This window comes from Crocuta crocuta, unplaced genomic scaffold (genome assembly GCF_008692635.1).
Source record: "Crocuta crocuta isolate KB4526 unplaced genomic scaffold, BGI_CrCroc_1.0 scaffold59, whole genome shotgun sequence".
Classification (NCBI taxonomy): domain Eukaryota; kingdom Metazoa; phylum Chordata; class Mammalia; order Carnivora; family Hyaenidae; genus Crocuta; species Crocuta crocuta.
The window spans coordinates 4009500-4025734 of NW_027551578.1; the positions used below are offsets into that span (position 1 = coordinate 4009500).

General features: G+C 44.5%; 1 protein-coding gene across 1 annotated transcript in view; it reads right to left on the minus strand.

Annotated features, from left to right (window-relative positions):
* PCNX2 (pecanex 2) overlaps positions 1-16235 on the minus strand; it is a 300955-nt gene that overhangs the window by 121124 nt on the left and 163596 nt on the right. Inside the window, exons 24-25 of the mRNA XM_077751690.1 lie at positions 9559-9700; positions 5078-5255 (exon numbers count right to left, since the gene is read on the minus strand). Coding sequence (XP_077607816.1) covers positions 5078-5255; positions 9559-9700 — 320 coding nt within the window. The remainder of the gene's footprint in view (positions 1-5077; positions 5256-9558; positions 9701-16235) is intronic.

The window sequence follows — 16235 nt, forward strand, 5'->3', positions numbered from 1 at the left end:
CCCCTGGTACTTCTCTCTTAACAACCTTCAGCCAAACCCTGACGCATGGCCTGCTGGGCCCTTTGTGATCTGACTGGGGACACCTGCCACTTCTTCCCTCACCACTCGCCCCTGCCATGTGTTCATGCTTACGAAGGGTCTTGCAGCTCCCGGGACATGCCAATCTCTCTCTTGCTTCTGTGCCTTTGTACCTGCTTTTCCCTGGATGCAGCTCACTTTTCCCTGCCTTCCTTGCCTGACTCACTCCTACACTACTCAAGGCTCAAGGTGAGCATCATTGTTTCTGATTCTCCTGGGTGGGACTGGGTACGATTTTTATGTGCCCTCTTGAAATTCTCTGCCATGGCCACCTTCCTTATCACATTTACCGTAATCATCTCCTTAGCTTTGTGCCTTCTTTCTGGAGTCCCCAAGAAGTGTCACAAAGCTCAGCCTCAGAGCAGAATGGTACACTCTCATTTTATAGCTGGGAGATGTTTTTACAATTAACTTAAATTCTGTGCCTCTATCTGCTCATCTGTACCACGAACAGTATCTGACCACAAAGAATCAAGCACATCAATATGCACCTGACCCAGGGAAAGTACCAAATAAAGATGTGCTCTCATCCGTATCATTAATAATCTTCATGCCCTCGTACAATGCCTGGCACTTAAGGGATGCTCAATAAGTGAACAATTACTTTGTTGAACAAAGTATTCTGAACAAATGCTTCCATAAAAGCATGCCTTCCCAGACAAGAGGTTCCATTTTAATGCAAGACTTTCTACCTACACACAGAAAAAAAAAAAAGGGAAATGTCATTTAGAAACTCTGATTTCTAATCATTTGAATGCCCACTGCAGTCATCTATAACAGAGCCACACCTCAGGGCTCCAGTGTAATTATTCATATAGCTTTAAATAAAAACAATTTCACCCATTAGTGTTAATTGGCTAGATGGTAGGAGAGCTACCTCCCATGCTGAATCAATGGCCTGTAGAATTTCACATCCAACACCTTCTGCAAGTGCTGGCAGACTTCTCCTCTGGCAGGATTCTGGAAAGTCCTGCTTCTCCAACCAAACATTACTAGAAATGTCAAGGCAGGATGGTTCCTAGGAACTTTTTCTTTTTTTTTAATTTTTTAAAAATGTTTTTATTTATTTATTTATTTTTTTAATGTTTTATTTATTTCTGAGAGAGAGAGAGGGACAGCGTGAACAGGGGAGGATCAGAGCGAGAGGGAGATACAGAATCTGAAACAGGATCCAGGCTATGAGCTAGCTGTCAGCACAGAGCCTGATGCGGGGCTCGAACCCAGAACCGAGTGATCATGACCTGAGCTGAAGTCGGACGCTTAACCGACTAAGCCACCCAGGTGCCCCTGTTTTTATTTATTTTTGAGAGAAAGAGAGAGACAGAGTGTGAGCAGGGGAGGGTCAGAGAGAGAGGGAGACACAGAATCTGAATCAGGCTCCAGGCTCTGGGCTGTCAGCACAGAGCCCGATGCAGGGCTGGAACCCATGAGCTCTGAGATCATGACCTGAGCTGAAGTCGGATGCTTAACCAACTGAGCCACCCAGGCACCCCCCACTATGAACTTTTTTAAGACCATTGGGAGAGCACCAAAGCAGCTGTGTCACCTTTGATCCCGTCATAATGGAGTACCTGTACCTGGATCAGGCCTTCTGTCCCACCAAGGACCTAGGCACCCCAGAAATGCAACAAACTAATTACCGCCATGAATTCTTGAAAGGGAAGGCTGGCTAATGGGGCAGGACGGAAAGAGGGAAGGGACTGAGAGCGAGGGAGGTTGGCCTAACTTCTCAAAGGTGATGCCACATGGGCGTAGGCTTAGAATACCACACACCTCAGGATGGGATATGGGATGTTCCCCTCTGGCCATTCCCCAGAGCCCAGGACGCCATCACTGTGAAGGTCCCACCCTCCTGTCAATGCAGGGGCAGGGCCAACTCCCTCCTCTTGGGCTCTAGGACTCATTGTGTCCTGCTTTTCATTTTTCACTAGGTCTGGCGGGCTGCAGAGAATAGCCAACATCCACCTCCAGACCTCGGGGCGCTCGGGAGTTCGGGCAAGCAGAGAATGCCGTGCAGCAGGACCTTCTGGAAGCCACCGGGGTCATTCTGGGGCTCCCTAGTGCTGGGATCTCACTCTGTAGATCATCCCTCCAACTGGCTCCCCCTTTTATTTCTGCCCATAAAACCTGAAGGATTAGGGGACACTGACTTATGACCATAATGAGTCCCATATTCACGCAGCTCCTTTCTTGCAAGGAACTGGATGCCTTCTTGTGTCTCTTCATTAATCTTGCAGCCCTCCTGGGAGGTGGGCTACCCAGCGAACAGTGACTCTCAGTTTAGCAGAATGGGAGCAGGGCTGGGGAAAGCGTGTAGAGATGTCTGCCCTGATCAGACAGAGGACAGGACATCAGTGGGACTTTGATAAGCCTACTGAACAAATAAAACTCCATTCTGTGCAATGAATAACCCTGAAGAGTGCTACAGCATCATAAGAGCAATATTAGAGGTTTCTAGGAAACATATTAATAGAAACAATTTTTTAAAAGGCGCATTTAAATGACAAGAAAGACTAGGAAGCATCAGTTGGGAATTACAGGCAGGATATTTACAGGAAATGTTAACTGTGGGCCCCCCTCACCGCCACCAGTCTTCTGCACTAATTTCTACTGGCTTTTTCTTTACTCCCTCTGGGAAGCTCTCCAATGCTGTCTCTTTAACTACATATTTTTATTTTGTTTCTCATTCTAGAAAATGGGCTGTTCCCAGCTCTCTCAAGATCAAGAGCGAGCAGGCATCAGAAGGAGTTAGGGAGTTTCAGGACTGATGCACTCAGAGTATGCTGACTTTTCTACCTTTGGTTCTCATCCCCAGCCTAAAAGCAAACTATTCAAATGATACGTGCTAATGTTCCCACAATTCGAGAAAATAGGAAGGCGGTTACTATAGTTCTGTCTGAAATTACTGGTGTGTGAATGGTTACTTCAAAAAGATGACGGCAAGTGAAAGTCACATGCCTGCAGCAGCTAAATTTGCATGGAGTTCGTTCTCGACCGTGTCCTGTCCAGTCCCATGCTCGTGACACATGGGATGGCACCAAGCGTTAGCGGGGAAAGGCCGCCTTTGCTCCAGGAAATGAAAATCACTGTCCCTGCTGTGGATGTACAATCACTTAGAAGCCATGCCCTTAGGACTTTTACAGTAAGATCCTCACTCCTCTCTGTTGGGCTGTTGTTCACCGGGGGCTTCTCACTTTACGGGGTGGTATTTAGATGGAGTTCAGTGTGGAAAAGCAGCCATGCTCCTTCCCATACTAAACAGTGCATAGCTTCTGTTTCCCCAGTTACAATGGCTTTACAAAGTCTGCCTTGCATTTGGAAAGCAAATCTTACTTAAAGGTTTCTTTCAATCCTCTCACCACCCACGTGGGACTTCCATCCTTTTTTTCAATTTTATCAGAAACTGCGGTTCAGGAAGGGATATAAATAACATTGTGTCAAAAGAGAAATAATGTCAGGGTCAGGGATTCAATATTTGACACATTTTGCATCTGGTTAGAAGCCCTTACCTGCTGCAAGTGGTAAAACTATTTACAATAGCTTCATAAATGCTTTAAAGATCATAGGATATAGTTTTCTATGTAGTATGTGAAATAAAGGCAATTTGTACATAGTGAAGGAACAAAATATGGAAGCCTGTGATTTTTTTTTTCTAGGAGAGAGAGAGAGACAGCATGAGCAGGGGAGGGTCAGAGAGAGAGGGAGTCACAGACCGAAACAGGCTCCAGGCTCTGAGCTGGCAGTCAGCACAGAGCCCGACGCGGGGCTCGAACCCACGAACCGCGAGATCATGACCTAAGCGAAAGTCGGACGCTTAACCGACTAAGCCACCCAGCCGCCCCGGAAGCCTGTGATTTGAACCATAAAAAAATTGGGACAAATTTATCGACAGCAAACAGAACTCAAACAGAGAAGAAATGCTGATGGGAAAAGGACCAAGACCAGAGTTCTGGAATAAGATATAGGCGGCAAAAGTAATAATAGCACAGAGCTAGTTACAAGAGGCACAAGAAGGGACTCGGGCAGCTAAAAAGTCAGAGCTGAGCCCAAGTTATAAGAGGAAACGTGCACCCCTATAGGGTGACGGCAGTAACTCATGGGGCCTCTTTAGGACAATCGAGGGTTTTGAAATCTTGTTACCTGAAACAAGCAAAGAGAAAGGAAGAAGGAAAGGATAGTGATAAAGAGAAACATTTAACAGAATAGATTCAAAAAGAGGTAAGAAATGAAGTTCAGGAAAAAAGACCTTAAAATTTTAAAAATATTAATCAAAAGTGGGGCAGGGGTTGGTTAAGTCAAGCCGAGGGCGGAAACCGGTGGCCGCCATATTAACGTGAGTGCATGAGGAAGCCAGGTGTGAAGTGAGATGGTGTGTCAGTTTATTTACCAGGAGTTGTTCCAAATTCCTTGTCATTTCTGTGTACAAACCCTTGGCTTCGCGAGGCGCTCAGAATACACTCGGGTGAGTATCCAGAGGATTTTATCCCCGCCCCCCATGTTAGACATTAGATTCCCTCCCCATACTTTGCCTGAATTGTGACTAGGACTTCTCATTGCCTGTGAATCTTGACCTGAAACAAGCCAAGAAGAATAGAAATGACTGGATCTTGGGTACCAGTTCACAAGTTTTACTGCAAATGCTAGCTAATTAAGAAAAAAAAAAATCAGTCTGGTCGCTAATCTTCAGTTCAGAGCATTTTGTGGTCTAGGGAAGTTCTATAATGAGATTATGAGCAAAGTTCATAAAATTTCAAAATTTCAAGCAACAGTAAATGGCTAATTTGTTTTAATTAGTGATTTTTGGCAAACAATGTGGCACGTTTGTATTCCATGGGGAAACGTTCCCCAAATGGTAGCAAGAGTGTGACACGCATATGTAATTCAATTTGGTTTCAGTCCACAATTTTTTTTGAAAGGAAAATGTTTACAGCTCTTGAAGCCTGTGGTGAGAAACACACCTCTTAAATTTTAAAATGGGGAGAACGGAGAATTCACTTGCCTTGCTAAATACAATGGACACCAGGAAGAAATCCAGTAGGAAACTCTCCGATATATCTTTGTAGTCAAAATGGAAAAAGATCGCTGTGAAGCCCACATGAATGAACTGTTGAGCGGGGTTACAGAAAGAGGTCCTCAGCAGCTTCATGCCGGCAATAATCATCAGGAAAATGTCCCAGCTGTTGGAAAGGAAAGAGAAGAAGTGGTCAAGGACGGAGGGCAAACTACCCGGTGAGTTACAATAGCTAATGCTGCTTGCGCATTTACTATGCGCTGTGCCCTTTACAGGCATGAGAAGCCAAGATGGGTGGGGTAGGCTCTGTCATTATCCACATTTGTCAGAGGAGCAAAACGGAGTCTTAGAGTTTGGGTCCCTTTCCTAACGTCTCACGGGGCGGGGCAGAGTGAGGATTGAAACTCCGTCCCAAGGGACTCTAAGCAGAGACCCTCGGCCATGAGAAGCAACTCCTTTCTGCCACATAATATTCACGGTCCCCCGTCTTTCGGCAAGGACACAGAGCTCCCTTGGAGCTTATCTGAAGGACTACTGCGGTAACAGATTCCACGGAAAGCTGGACGGCGAGTGAGGGAACAGCGTGTTCCCCTTTTGGCGTCTGGTCAGTGTACGCTCTTTTATTATGGACGAATCTTACTGAAGCAGTGATACAATAGTAATTAATATTAAAATCGGAAAGGAAAAAAAAACACCCCTGTATCTCAACAAAGCCCATTTTGCCTTTACATGTTAATTTCTAATATTTTTCAGCATATTTACCTCCCTGATGAATGTAACCTCTCTGGGCTCCCGCCCCCCTCTTTTTTTCTGCTTAAAATGATACCATTGACATTGTTTCCCCATGGCATTGGCGTTTTTAGTTAAGGAACTCAACAAAGCAGTCCAGCAAGGAGATACTGAACTTTGCTTCGAGGTCTGGGCTCCTGGATGCTTTTGTCGGGGGGTCAGGTTATTAACCCAGGTAGGGAACATGTGTTAATATGAACAATTCCAGCAGATGCTGACACCAACAATGGAACATCTATCTCAGAATATCCTGACTGAAGGAAGGCTTTGCACATTTTGGGCAGATTCCTACACCGTTCCCCCTTACTACAATCCTACTTGGAAACTCAAAAGAAAGACAGAGATGGAGGGCGCCTGGGTGGCTTAGTCAGTTAAGCGTCCGACTTTCACTTAGGTCANAATTGAGACTTAGCAGTCTCAATTTCCCTAAGTCTAGAGGGATCCTGGGCTCTGGACCCTTTTCAGCATTATTATTATCTTTTCCCAGGATGAGGGCATTCAAGTAATGCTTTTAAAGTCTTTGCACCTAACAGGTGCAACACTGTCATTTTTGTTGTCAAAAGGATCTAATGGTGTTGGCAATCCCATTGGCCTTGATGCACTATTTCATATGCCTTCATACGGAGGGCTACAATCGTTTTCACTTTGCCTGACAATGCACCCAGTGAGATTTGCTCAAGGTTCATCTGAGAAAAACTAGCCCTTGGGGCACCTGGGTGGCTCAGTCGGTTAAGCATCCAACTTCGGCTCAGGTCATGATCTCGCGGTCCATGGGTTTAAGCCCCTCATCGGGCTCTGTGCTGACAGCTCAGAGCCTGGAGCCTGTTTCAGATTCTGTGTCTCCCTCTCTCTCTGCCCCTCCCCAGCTTGTGCTCTGTCTCTCTCTATCTCAAAAATAAATAAACGTTAAAAAAAAAACCCTATTTTAAAAAAAGAAAAACTAGCCCTTGATTACATGCAGATTTGGGCTGTGTGGGAATGTTTTCATGTAACTTCGACATAGAACCCTCGGGGTTCCTGCAGCAAGGTTGAGCACTGCTCCAGAGCCTGCCTTTCCTTTCCAGTAGACAGCTAATGCCCCTGATGAAAATACAGTACAGACACATGACTTTGGGTCCAGTTGCCTTTGACAACAGCCTAGGATATAAGAATCTCTATGCCCAATGACAAGGCATCTTAAGATTAAGGGTATTCTTATTTGAGTTTTCAGAGGAGACTGGTGATTTGGGGGGTTATTCAGGCCAAATCTAGTGAGGGTCAACTCTTTGTGTTCTCTGTGACAATGGTTAAAATGAAGGGCATTAAGTTTATGTTTCTCAATGACGACTGGTTGACACTACGGGAGATCTGAAGGTCTGATGTTTACGGCCTTTATAACATTGCAAGAGTAATGGTTACACTTAAAATAGTTCAGAGACTATTGTGGGCTCTGCTGAAGGTTTAATAAAGGCTGATGTAGCAGTCAGTGAACACGGCCAGGGATAGCTGCAAAGTCTATTGAGAATAGGATGGAGAATATAAATATCTAGTGAGATACCACGATTCAGCCACTCATCCATTTACTATCCCTGACCTGATCATTCATCGACCCAGCCTCCTAGGTTGGTATTAAAAGCTGAATAAGAAGCCGGACCTCTTAGTGAGGAATTCACTGCCTATCTGCTACAGTGGTCTCAGTGCAGGGAAGGTGGGGGTGACTCTGTAGTTAGAAACAGGTTTCTGGGTGATCCTGACACACAGGCTGCTGCCCTGTTTGAGAACAGCTGGTCTAATGGGCACTTGAAATTATAATTTAAAAAAAAATTTTAAAGCTTATTTATTTTGAGAGAAACAGAGACAGTGTGAGCAGGGGAGGGGCAGAGAGAGAGGGAGAGAGAGAGAATCCCAAGTAGGCTTCGTGCCGTCAGGGCAGAGCCCGATGAGGGGCTCGAACTCACGAAACTGTGAGATCATGACCTGAACCGAAACCAAGAGCTGGACGCTTAACCACTGAACCACCCAGGCGCCCTAAAATTATTTTCTAAGGCTTCAGTTGGATGCCTCAAGAACATGAAGGAATTGTCAGCTTTGGACTCTAAGAAGAATAGTTCTACTGGCATCATCTGGGATTTGAGACTATCTGGAGGTACACAGCTAAGTGCTACTTTCTGATGTTAGTGTCCAGAAAAAACATTAGGTAGAGAGTATTATTACTTGAAACTGGACTCTCTCCAAACTCCTTGACTCTGCCTGATTCCTAGCCCTTGCGTCCAGCCTCTGCCAACGGCCAGAACTGGAGGGCCTTAACCTGCAGGCTTAGCTCGACGTGCCGGTCCTGAGGTTGGAAAGCCAGAATTTTAAATCCTTCAGCTCGATAGCCTGGGGAAGCAGGACAGGTACCCTCTTTGCTACTTTGGTTCTGATTGTAAGCCCGTGTTCTAGAAACCAAGGCTTGGCCTTGTTCCGGGAGGGCATCAGGGTCAGCCAACATTGTGCCATACCGGAAACACCTGTCATTAAGAAACACCTGCCCCTAGGGAAAGCACTCAAGGCTCTGGACAAGGAGTCATCTCTGGGACTGGGTACCCCCCCAAACTAAGCAAGAGGGCGACAGTCCCGCTGTCTGTGTTCTTTATCCAGTGAGGCTGATTTTCATCCCTGGATCTGATTTTAAATACCAAAGGCATGGCTTGGCCTGGCCTAGCCGCGACAGGTCTGAACCGGAAGGAAGGCAGAGTCTGATAAAGACAGGAAGGTTATACGACCATTTCATTCAGTGTCTGCTTTGCATGACCATGAATCCACTCAAAGTCCAACAGAGTGTTCAAAAGTCTTTTATCTCAGCTTGCTCAATCTTTGGCAAACATTAATTAATTTGCCTCATCACCCCCTGGAAGGAAGAGTAGATTTAAATTAGTATGCTTGGGAGTATGCCTGAGAATTGACTTGGGCACATAATGTTTAAGCAACGTGACTTAATAAGCAAATCCGGGAAAGGATGTCTTTCACATTCTCCTACTTGAACTTATTTGATCAGGCATTTCAACTTTCTGTCAGAGCAACAAATCCACAAATTGTCGAGAAGGGTTTCTACTTGCAAATTCAGAGTTAATTTTAATATAGGAGACTAATGACTCAACTGTGTGTTGTTAATGCTTTGCAAAAACATGGGCATCTGGACGGCATGACATATCTCTGTGCTCCATGTTTGCTTTTTTTTTTAATTGTGAGGCTTCTGATAAATGCAGAGAGAGCAATGACAGTGATTAATCTCCACCTCCCTCAATCACAAAATGATAGAGTATTTGCTAAATGAAATGACACGAGGTGGTTCATAACGCTCTGAGCATGATGGTACCCCCCAGTTCCTGGAACTCCAGGAACCCCCTGGAACCACACTGTGCTTCCGTCATCTTATGAAAGCTTGCTGACTAAGCTCTTGCAGGAGCATTTTCAAGCTGACTGTTATTTATCTGCAACATCACTTCAAGCAGATCTCACTTCCTTTCCAGCCCACTCTGTAATACCCATCAACCTCCTCCAGTGAGTTTGAGTTCAAGACCGCCGTGGTTTCTGTTTATGTGGCCAGTAAATCAGTAGACATGAGCTAGCTTCTACTGTAATCTGCTTAGAGAAAATCCACCCAATTTTGAAATCATTGTGATCGAAATCATTATGAGAATAAACCATTATCCACTTACTGGGTACCGAGTCTCCGGTAATTGCTTATTGAAAATGCATCAATAGTGAGGGCATTCAGAATTATTGCTGGGTATAAGATATATTTTTCAAAACACTGAAGCCAGACATAGAGTCTTTCAAACCACATTAAATGGGCGACATCTGAAAGAAACACAAAAACCACTCAGAACAGCCACTGATCAAGTTATTTTTCTTTAAATACATGTACTAAGAAGTAATATCCACCACCCCCCCCTTCATTCAAAAGGTGCTGATTCGGAACTCCAGATACTAGACAGGATACACCAATTTTCTTTCCAGGCAATTCTTAGATTTGTTTCTATCTAGTTCATAAATAATAATATACAGTAATAGAGACCAGTGTCCCAATTGTTCAAGTCAAGTGATTTTTCCATGAATTATTACTGGGACCCATGAAGTAAGCTGTCCTATATCAAGGCATCTCAGAGTTAGTAAGGATAGACAGTGAAGGATGAAGAGTTGAAAAACAGTCCCCTGGGCCCATCTCCTCTTCAGCTGGGGACACTTCCAACGCTGGGCTTTCCTCTCCCTCTTTTGAGTCTTCAGATCTACAATCAAATCCCTACAAATAAGAGAAAGCCGGTACCAGGCCCCATCATTATGAATGTATTACATTCTTGGGAACCCTTGGGAGTACCATGGGGAGTGGGGTCTATTCCCACAAGGGCTAAGGTTTTCAGTCAGCCCAGTCTGGGTTCACATTCAGACTCTTAGCAGCCACTGGTGTGTGGTGGTGAACTGTTAACTCGATCTTCCTGGGCCTCCGCTTGTGTGTCTGGCCCCCCCTGTGAGTCAGCTGCTGGGGAAGGGATTGCCCCTCTTTCTTACCACTCAGGGCAGGGAAGGAATGTGTCCCTCCTTGGGATGGTGCCACGTGGAATGGTTACTTCCAGTGCCTGTCGCCCACCTCTGGCTACTTTTCTTTCTTTCTAAGGAGGAGGAGTGGCTGGTCCAGTCGGTCAGAGCACAAACTCCCTTAGGCCACACCATCAGGGGGAAAGGAAGATACCACATCCCTGACATGTAGGGGTGAAGTACAGAGCTGAGCACTCCCCTGCTTCCCATCTCCAGGAGGAAAGCACTCCTGGTTCGGCCCAGGGCCCGCAGGTAGGCCTATCTCATTCCCCGCTGAACGACTCTGCTACCAACTATGAGGCTGAGATCAGTCCACCAGCCGACAGCCGGGAACACGACCCACACTTGGCTTTTAGTCTCTCCACAGCAAGCCTCAGAGGCCAAACCTCCATAGGGCAAAGCTGACTCCCTCAAACTTCCAGAATCACTTGCCTCAACAATTGATAATATAAGACCTCAATAATCTATAGAAAAAAACCCAAGAGGGCCATGTCGTTTTTCAATTATTTGGATTACACAAGAATCAACTTATAAGAAACGGTTCACACTCACCGTGCAGAGGGATATGGCAGTGACAGAGAATGTTCCCTCCAGGTGTCTCAACCACAGTTGGGAGACACATTACCTGCTTCCAACATTCATCACTGGGACTTTATGTAAAAGATCTCAGGAAGCAACACAAACACACACACGTAACCACACACACAAAATCGGAACTGATATTTTTCTTTCTTATTTAAATGCTTTACATATCTGAGTAAAAACGTACTATCCTTACAACTCAAAAACACCAAAAGCTCTCCTCGTTTGATTAAAAATATGAGGAGAGGTCAGCGTTTAGGAATCTTACTCAAAAAGAATTAATTTGAATGAGATACAAATGTTGAGGATAGATATGTGGGAAAGCGCATAAGAACAAATATGTTAATGATTAATCAGTAGAAGAGAGATGCAGTGAGAAATCATGAAGATAAAAAGAAATTTTAATGATACATGAAACAGGAAGGAAGACTGGGTATCTACTCAAAGAAAACGAAAACACTATTTCGAAAAGATACATGCACCCCTACGTTTACTGTAGCATTATTTACAATAGCTAAGATATGCAAGCAACACACAACTGATGAATGGATAAAGATGTCGTGTGTGTACACACACACACACACACCAGAATATTACTCAGCCATAAAAAAGAATGAGATCTTGCCATCTGCAATGACACGGATGGAGCTAGAGTGTATTAACACTAAGTAGAACACATCAGTCAAAGAAAGACAAACATCATATGATTTCACTCACATGTGGAGTTTAAGAAACAAAACAAAGAAGAAAAAGAGAAGAACAAAAAATTAGATTCTTCTTTTCTTAGTTTATTCATTTTGAGAGAGAGAGAGAGAGAGAGAGCGCACAAGCAGAAGAGGGACAGAGAAAGAGAATTCTAAGCAGGCTCCGTGCTGTCAGTGCAGAGCCAGATTCAGGGTTCAAACTCATGAACCAAGAGATCATGACCTGAGCTGAAATCCAGAGTAGGACGCTGAACTGACCAAGCCACCTAGGTGCCCCTCAAAACCAGACTCTTAAAACTACAGAGAACAAACTGATGGTCACCAGAGGGGAGGTGGGGCAGGGGGTGGGTGAGACAGGTGATGGGGACTAGGAGTACGTTTATCACGAGGAGCACCGAGTCATGTATACAACTGCTGAATCACGGTATTGTACACCTGAAACTAGTCTAACACTGTAGGTTAGTTACACTTTAATTTAAAAGGTATATATACACAATGGAATATTGCTCAGCCCTAAAGAAGAATGAGATTTTGCCATTTGCAACAACGTGGAGGAACCTAGAGAAATGTCAGAGAGAGAAAGACAAATATCTTATGATTTCACTTATACGTGGAATCTAGAAAACATAACAAATGAACAAACAAAAAAGCAGAAACAGACTCTTAAATACAAAGAAAAAACTCTATTTAAAACAGAGTGGAGGTGGGTGGGCATGGGCACAATAGGTGAAGAGGCACAACCTTCCAGTTATAAAACCGGTAAGTCACGGGGACGAAAAGTACAGCATAGGGAATATAGTCAGTCCTAGTTTAATAACTCTGCATGGTGACAGATGGCAGCTGCGCTTCCCATGGTGACCGCAGTGTAATATATGGCATTGTCCGCGTCACACACCTGAAACTAATATAACACTGTATGTCGACTCTACTTCGGTCATTAAAAAACAGCAAGGATGTTGAGTAGGAATTTAACTTCGGGTCTTAATGGTGAATCCGTGGTGTTCTCTGGTATTGATCTGAAAATGGACTCTTTCATAAGGAATTAAGTGTTTTACATATAATTAACGAAATCCAGGTATATTATATGTTCTACATGCCGATAAAAGGGTTTTCTCATCCTTGGTGAAAGTATATGAAAATTAAGAAACCCAAACCTTTACGATGTCTTCCCCATCCCTTTAGGCAAATGACCTGAACCCCTACTTCTAGAGAAAACTGAGGCTAGGAGACTCCAATAGCCTCATCTTCCCACCCATCAGCTACAAATGTATCTATAGTCACATACACCTGCCATCCTCCCCAGGTCGAGTGTCCACTGAAGCTCTGAGTCCACGCTCCCTGATGGCTGGTTCAGGGGTCACTGCCCAGAGTAACTCCTTCCTGTTGTCAAGTGGCAACATTCCAGTCTTTGCCAGATTGAAAACTTGCTTTCCGCTCTGCACCTCCTTTACTTCTCACTCTGCCCCTTTTTGCACAGCTTCCTGGAAAGGCTGTGAATGTCTGACCATCGCAAGCCCCTGTCCCCTACTTACTGCTGAAACTTCTGTGTTTGGATATTTGCAGCTACCCCTGACCAGAACTGTGTACGGAGAAGCCACCAGTGACCTCCCAAATGACAAATAACTGATCCTTCTCAGTCTACCTTACTTGACCTTTCTGGGCATAAAACATCACCGGTCCTTCCTTCTATTGAAAACTCTGTTCGTAGCTTCCCCACACCACCCGTTCCTGCTCGGACGCAAACCTCTGATACTAATTTTTCCATTTTCTCTACAAACACCTCTTCTCTTCTTTGGTCATTGGCTTTCCTTGGACTTCTGTATTTCTCATTTTCTTGAGCTGATGCCCTCAACACCCTTAACTTAAACGATTCCGTCCCTGCTGATGACACTCAGATCCTGTAACTCTCAATCTCCCGTCTGTCTCCTGGCTTCCAGATCTAAATACTCAATGAATGGCTTCATCTGATGTCCCCAAGGAATCTCCAAATACACTCCAAAACTGAACTTGTCAACCTCCACACACCTGCTCTTCCCCGCACATTCTTTATCTTATTTAATGACACCTGCATTCACTTAGCCATGCAGGCAATATACCTTGGGGTCATCCTAAGTCAGGTCTTCTCAATCATGACTGCATATTGGATCTACCTGGGGACAAGGCAGAAAGACCCTGTCCTAGATCCGTGATGCTCAAACGTCGACATGCAAATAAATCCCTTGGGGGAAATGCAGAATCTGACCCAATGAGTCTGGAACGGAGCCAGACCTTCTATACTAGCTACTTCGTAACTCTCTGGTTATGATCATCAGTTCAACACTCACATTCTATACTTAACTGGCCACCTGAATTAGCCATGCTGGATTTTTCAAAACGTTTTCATGGAACTTCTTCATATACAGAAACCTGCATACACGTAGGGCTGTGTCCCTAGCACCCAGAGGAAGAAGAAACACTCTTGAAACTCCCCCCGCCTGCTTACAGTACCTGTCCCCCAAGGTAACCAGTGCCCTAACCTCAACCACTGTTCAGCTTGCCTATTGTTCTTTTGTATCTTTTGTTCAACAGTCTCCTTGAGATTCAGCCGCATTTTGGCATGTAATCGTCATTCGCTCATTCTCACTGCGGTACAGCAATCTACTATATGAATAGACACAGATTATTTTTCGAGCTACTGTTCATGGGTATTCATGTTGTTTCCAGTTTATAGCTATCATGTAGAGCGCTGCCATGAACATTCTTCAACAGGCCTTTTGATAAACATGGGTGTACACTTCTGGGGTAGAATTGCTAGGTTATTAAGTGTGCGTGTAGGAAGCTCTAGGAGATTTTCCAAAGTTACGGAGCCAACTTACACTCCCACAAACAGTGCAAAGAGTTCCTTCTGTTTGTTCCCATCCTTGCCAAAACATTTTCTCTCTCCTTCATTTTAACTACACTGTGGGTGTAGGCAGTGATTCATGTTAGGGGCTTATTTTGCATTTCTCTGATGACTAACGCCTAACTAGTGATGACTAATGCACTAACTAATGAGTTAAGTGCCTTTTCATGTGTTTGCTCCATTTGGCCATTTGGATATACACTTTTGTGACGTGCCTTTCATGTGTGTTGCCTGGTTCTTTTTCCTATTGGTTTATATGTCTCTTCCTTACTGATTTCTAGGATTAGATGTCTTTTCTTCACTGACTTTTAGGAGTTCTTTATATACCTTAGGTATGAGTCTTTAGTCAGATATATGCCATCGGAAAGATCTTCTCCAATCTTATGCGTTGTTTATCACTCTCTTAATCGTATCTTTTGTAGAAATGAAATAGTTAATTTTAATATGTTGCAACTTCTCATTTTTTTTCCTTTTGGAGTCCTTTGTGCTCTGCTTATTTTATTTTTTAAGCTTTATTTATTTTTCAGAGAGAGAGAGACAGAGCACAGGCAGGGGAGAAACAGAGAGAGAGGGAGACCCAGAATCTGAAGCAGGCTCCAGGCTCTGAGCTATGAGCACAGGGCCCAATGCAGGGCTTGAACTCATGAACCACATGATCATAACCTGAGCCGAAGTTGGATGCTTGATTGACTGAGTCACCCAGGTGCCCCTTTTGTGCTCTGTTTAAAAGACAAAGATCATGAGCATGTTCTTCTATGTTCCCCCTTAGACATTGTTGTTTTACCTTTCACATTTACATCTACAAGCTATCTGGAATTGAGTTTGTATATTGTAAGATAGGGATTGAGACTGATTTTTTCCCATGTGGATACCAAATTGACCATCACGATTTATTGAAAATAATTTTTAAAGGTTTATTTATTTATTTTGAGAGAGAGCGTGTGAGTTGGAGAGGGGCAGGAAGAGAGAGAATCCCAAGCAGGCTCCCCACTGTCAGTGCAGAACCCAACACAGGGCTCGATCTCAGGAACCTTGAGGTCATTACCTGAGCTGAGATCAAGAGTCAGATGCTTAACTGACTGAGCCACCCAGGTGCTCCATATTGAAAATGTCTATTTCCTCCCGCACAGCAGTGAACTTCGCTGTTGTCTATGCCTTTATATGGGCTGGATGCCTCGCTGGAACCTCCTTCTATATTTCCTGCCTCAGCAGCTCCTAGTCTTGCCTGCTCCCCAGGCCCTTGGCCATTCCCAGTACAGTTGCTACCCGCCATCTTGCAGGACAGTGCACTTGGAGTGCCCAGCCCTGTGGAAAGGTCTCATCGCTGACAGTGTTTAGAACCGTTGGCACATGGTCAAAGTAAAAAGGAGTCCCAATTTTAATTGGTGTTCTTATTGTTTTAAAAACTGTTTAGAAACAATGCACGTTCCCCTTTCTGCCTGTGTTGGGCGGACCCCACCATCTCCCCGCCACTGGTGGTCCACAGCACCGCCACGTAGCGAGGACCCATGACACTTCCGCTGGACACTGAGCCAGCATCCTGTATATACTACTTTTAGTTTCCAGGCAGAATACGTCATTCCTTTGTGCCATCACTATGCATTGTGAATTGTCTAATTATAGTACCTGTCAC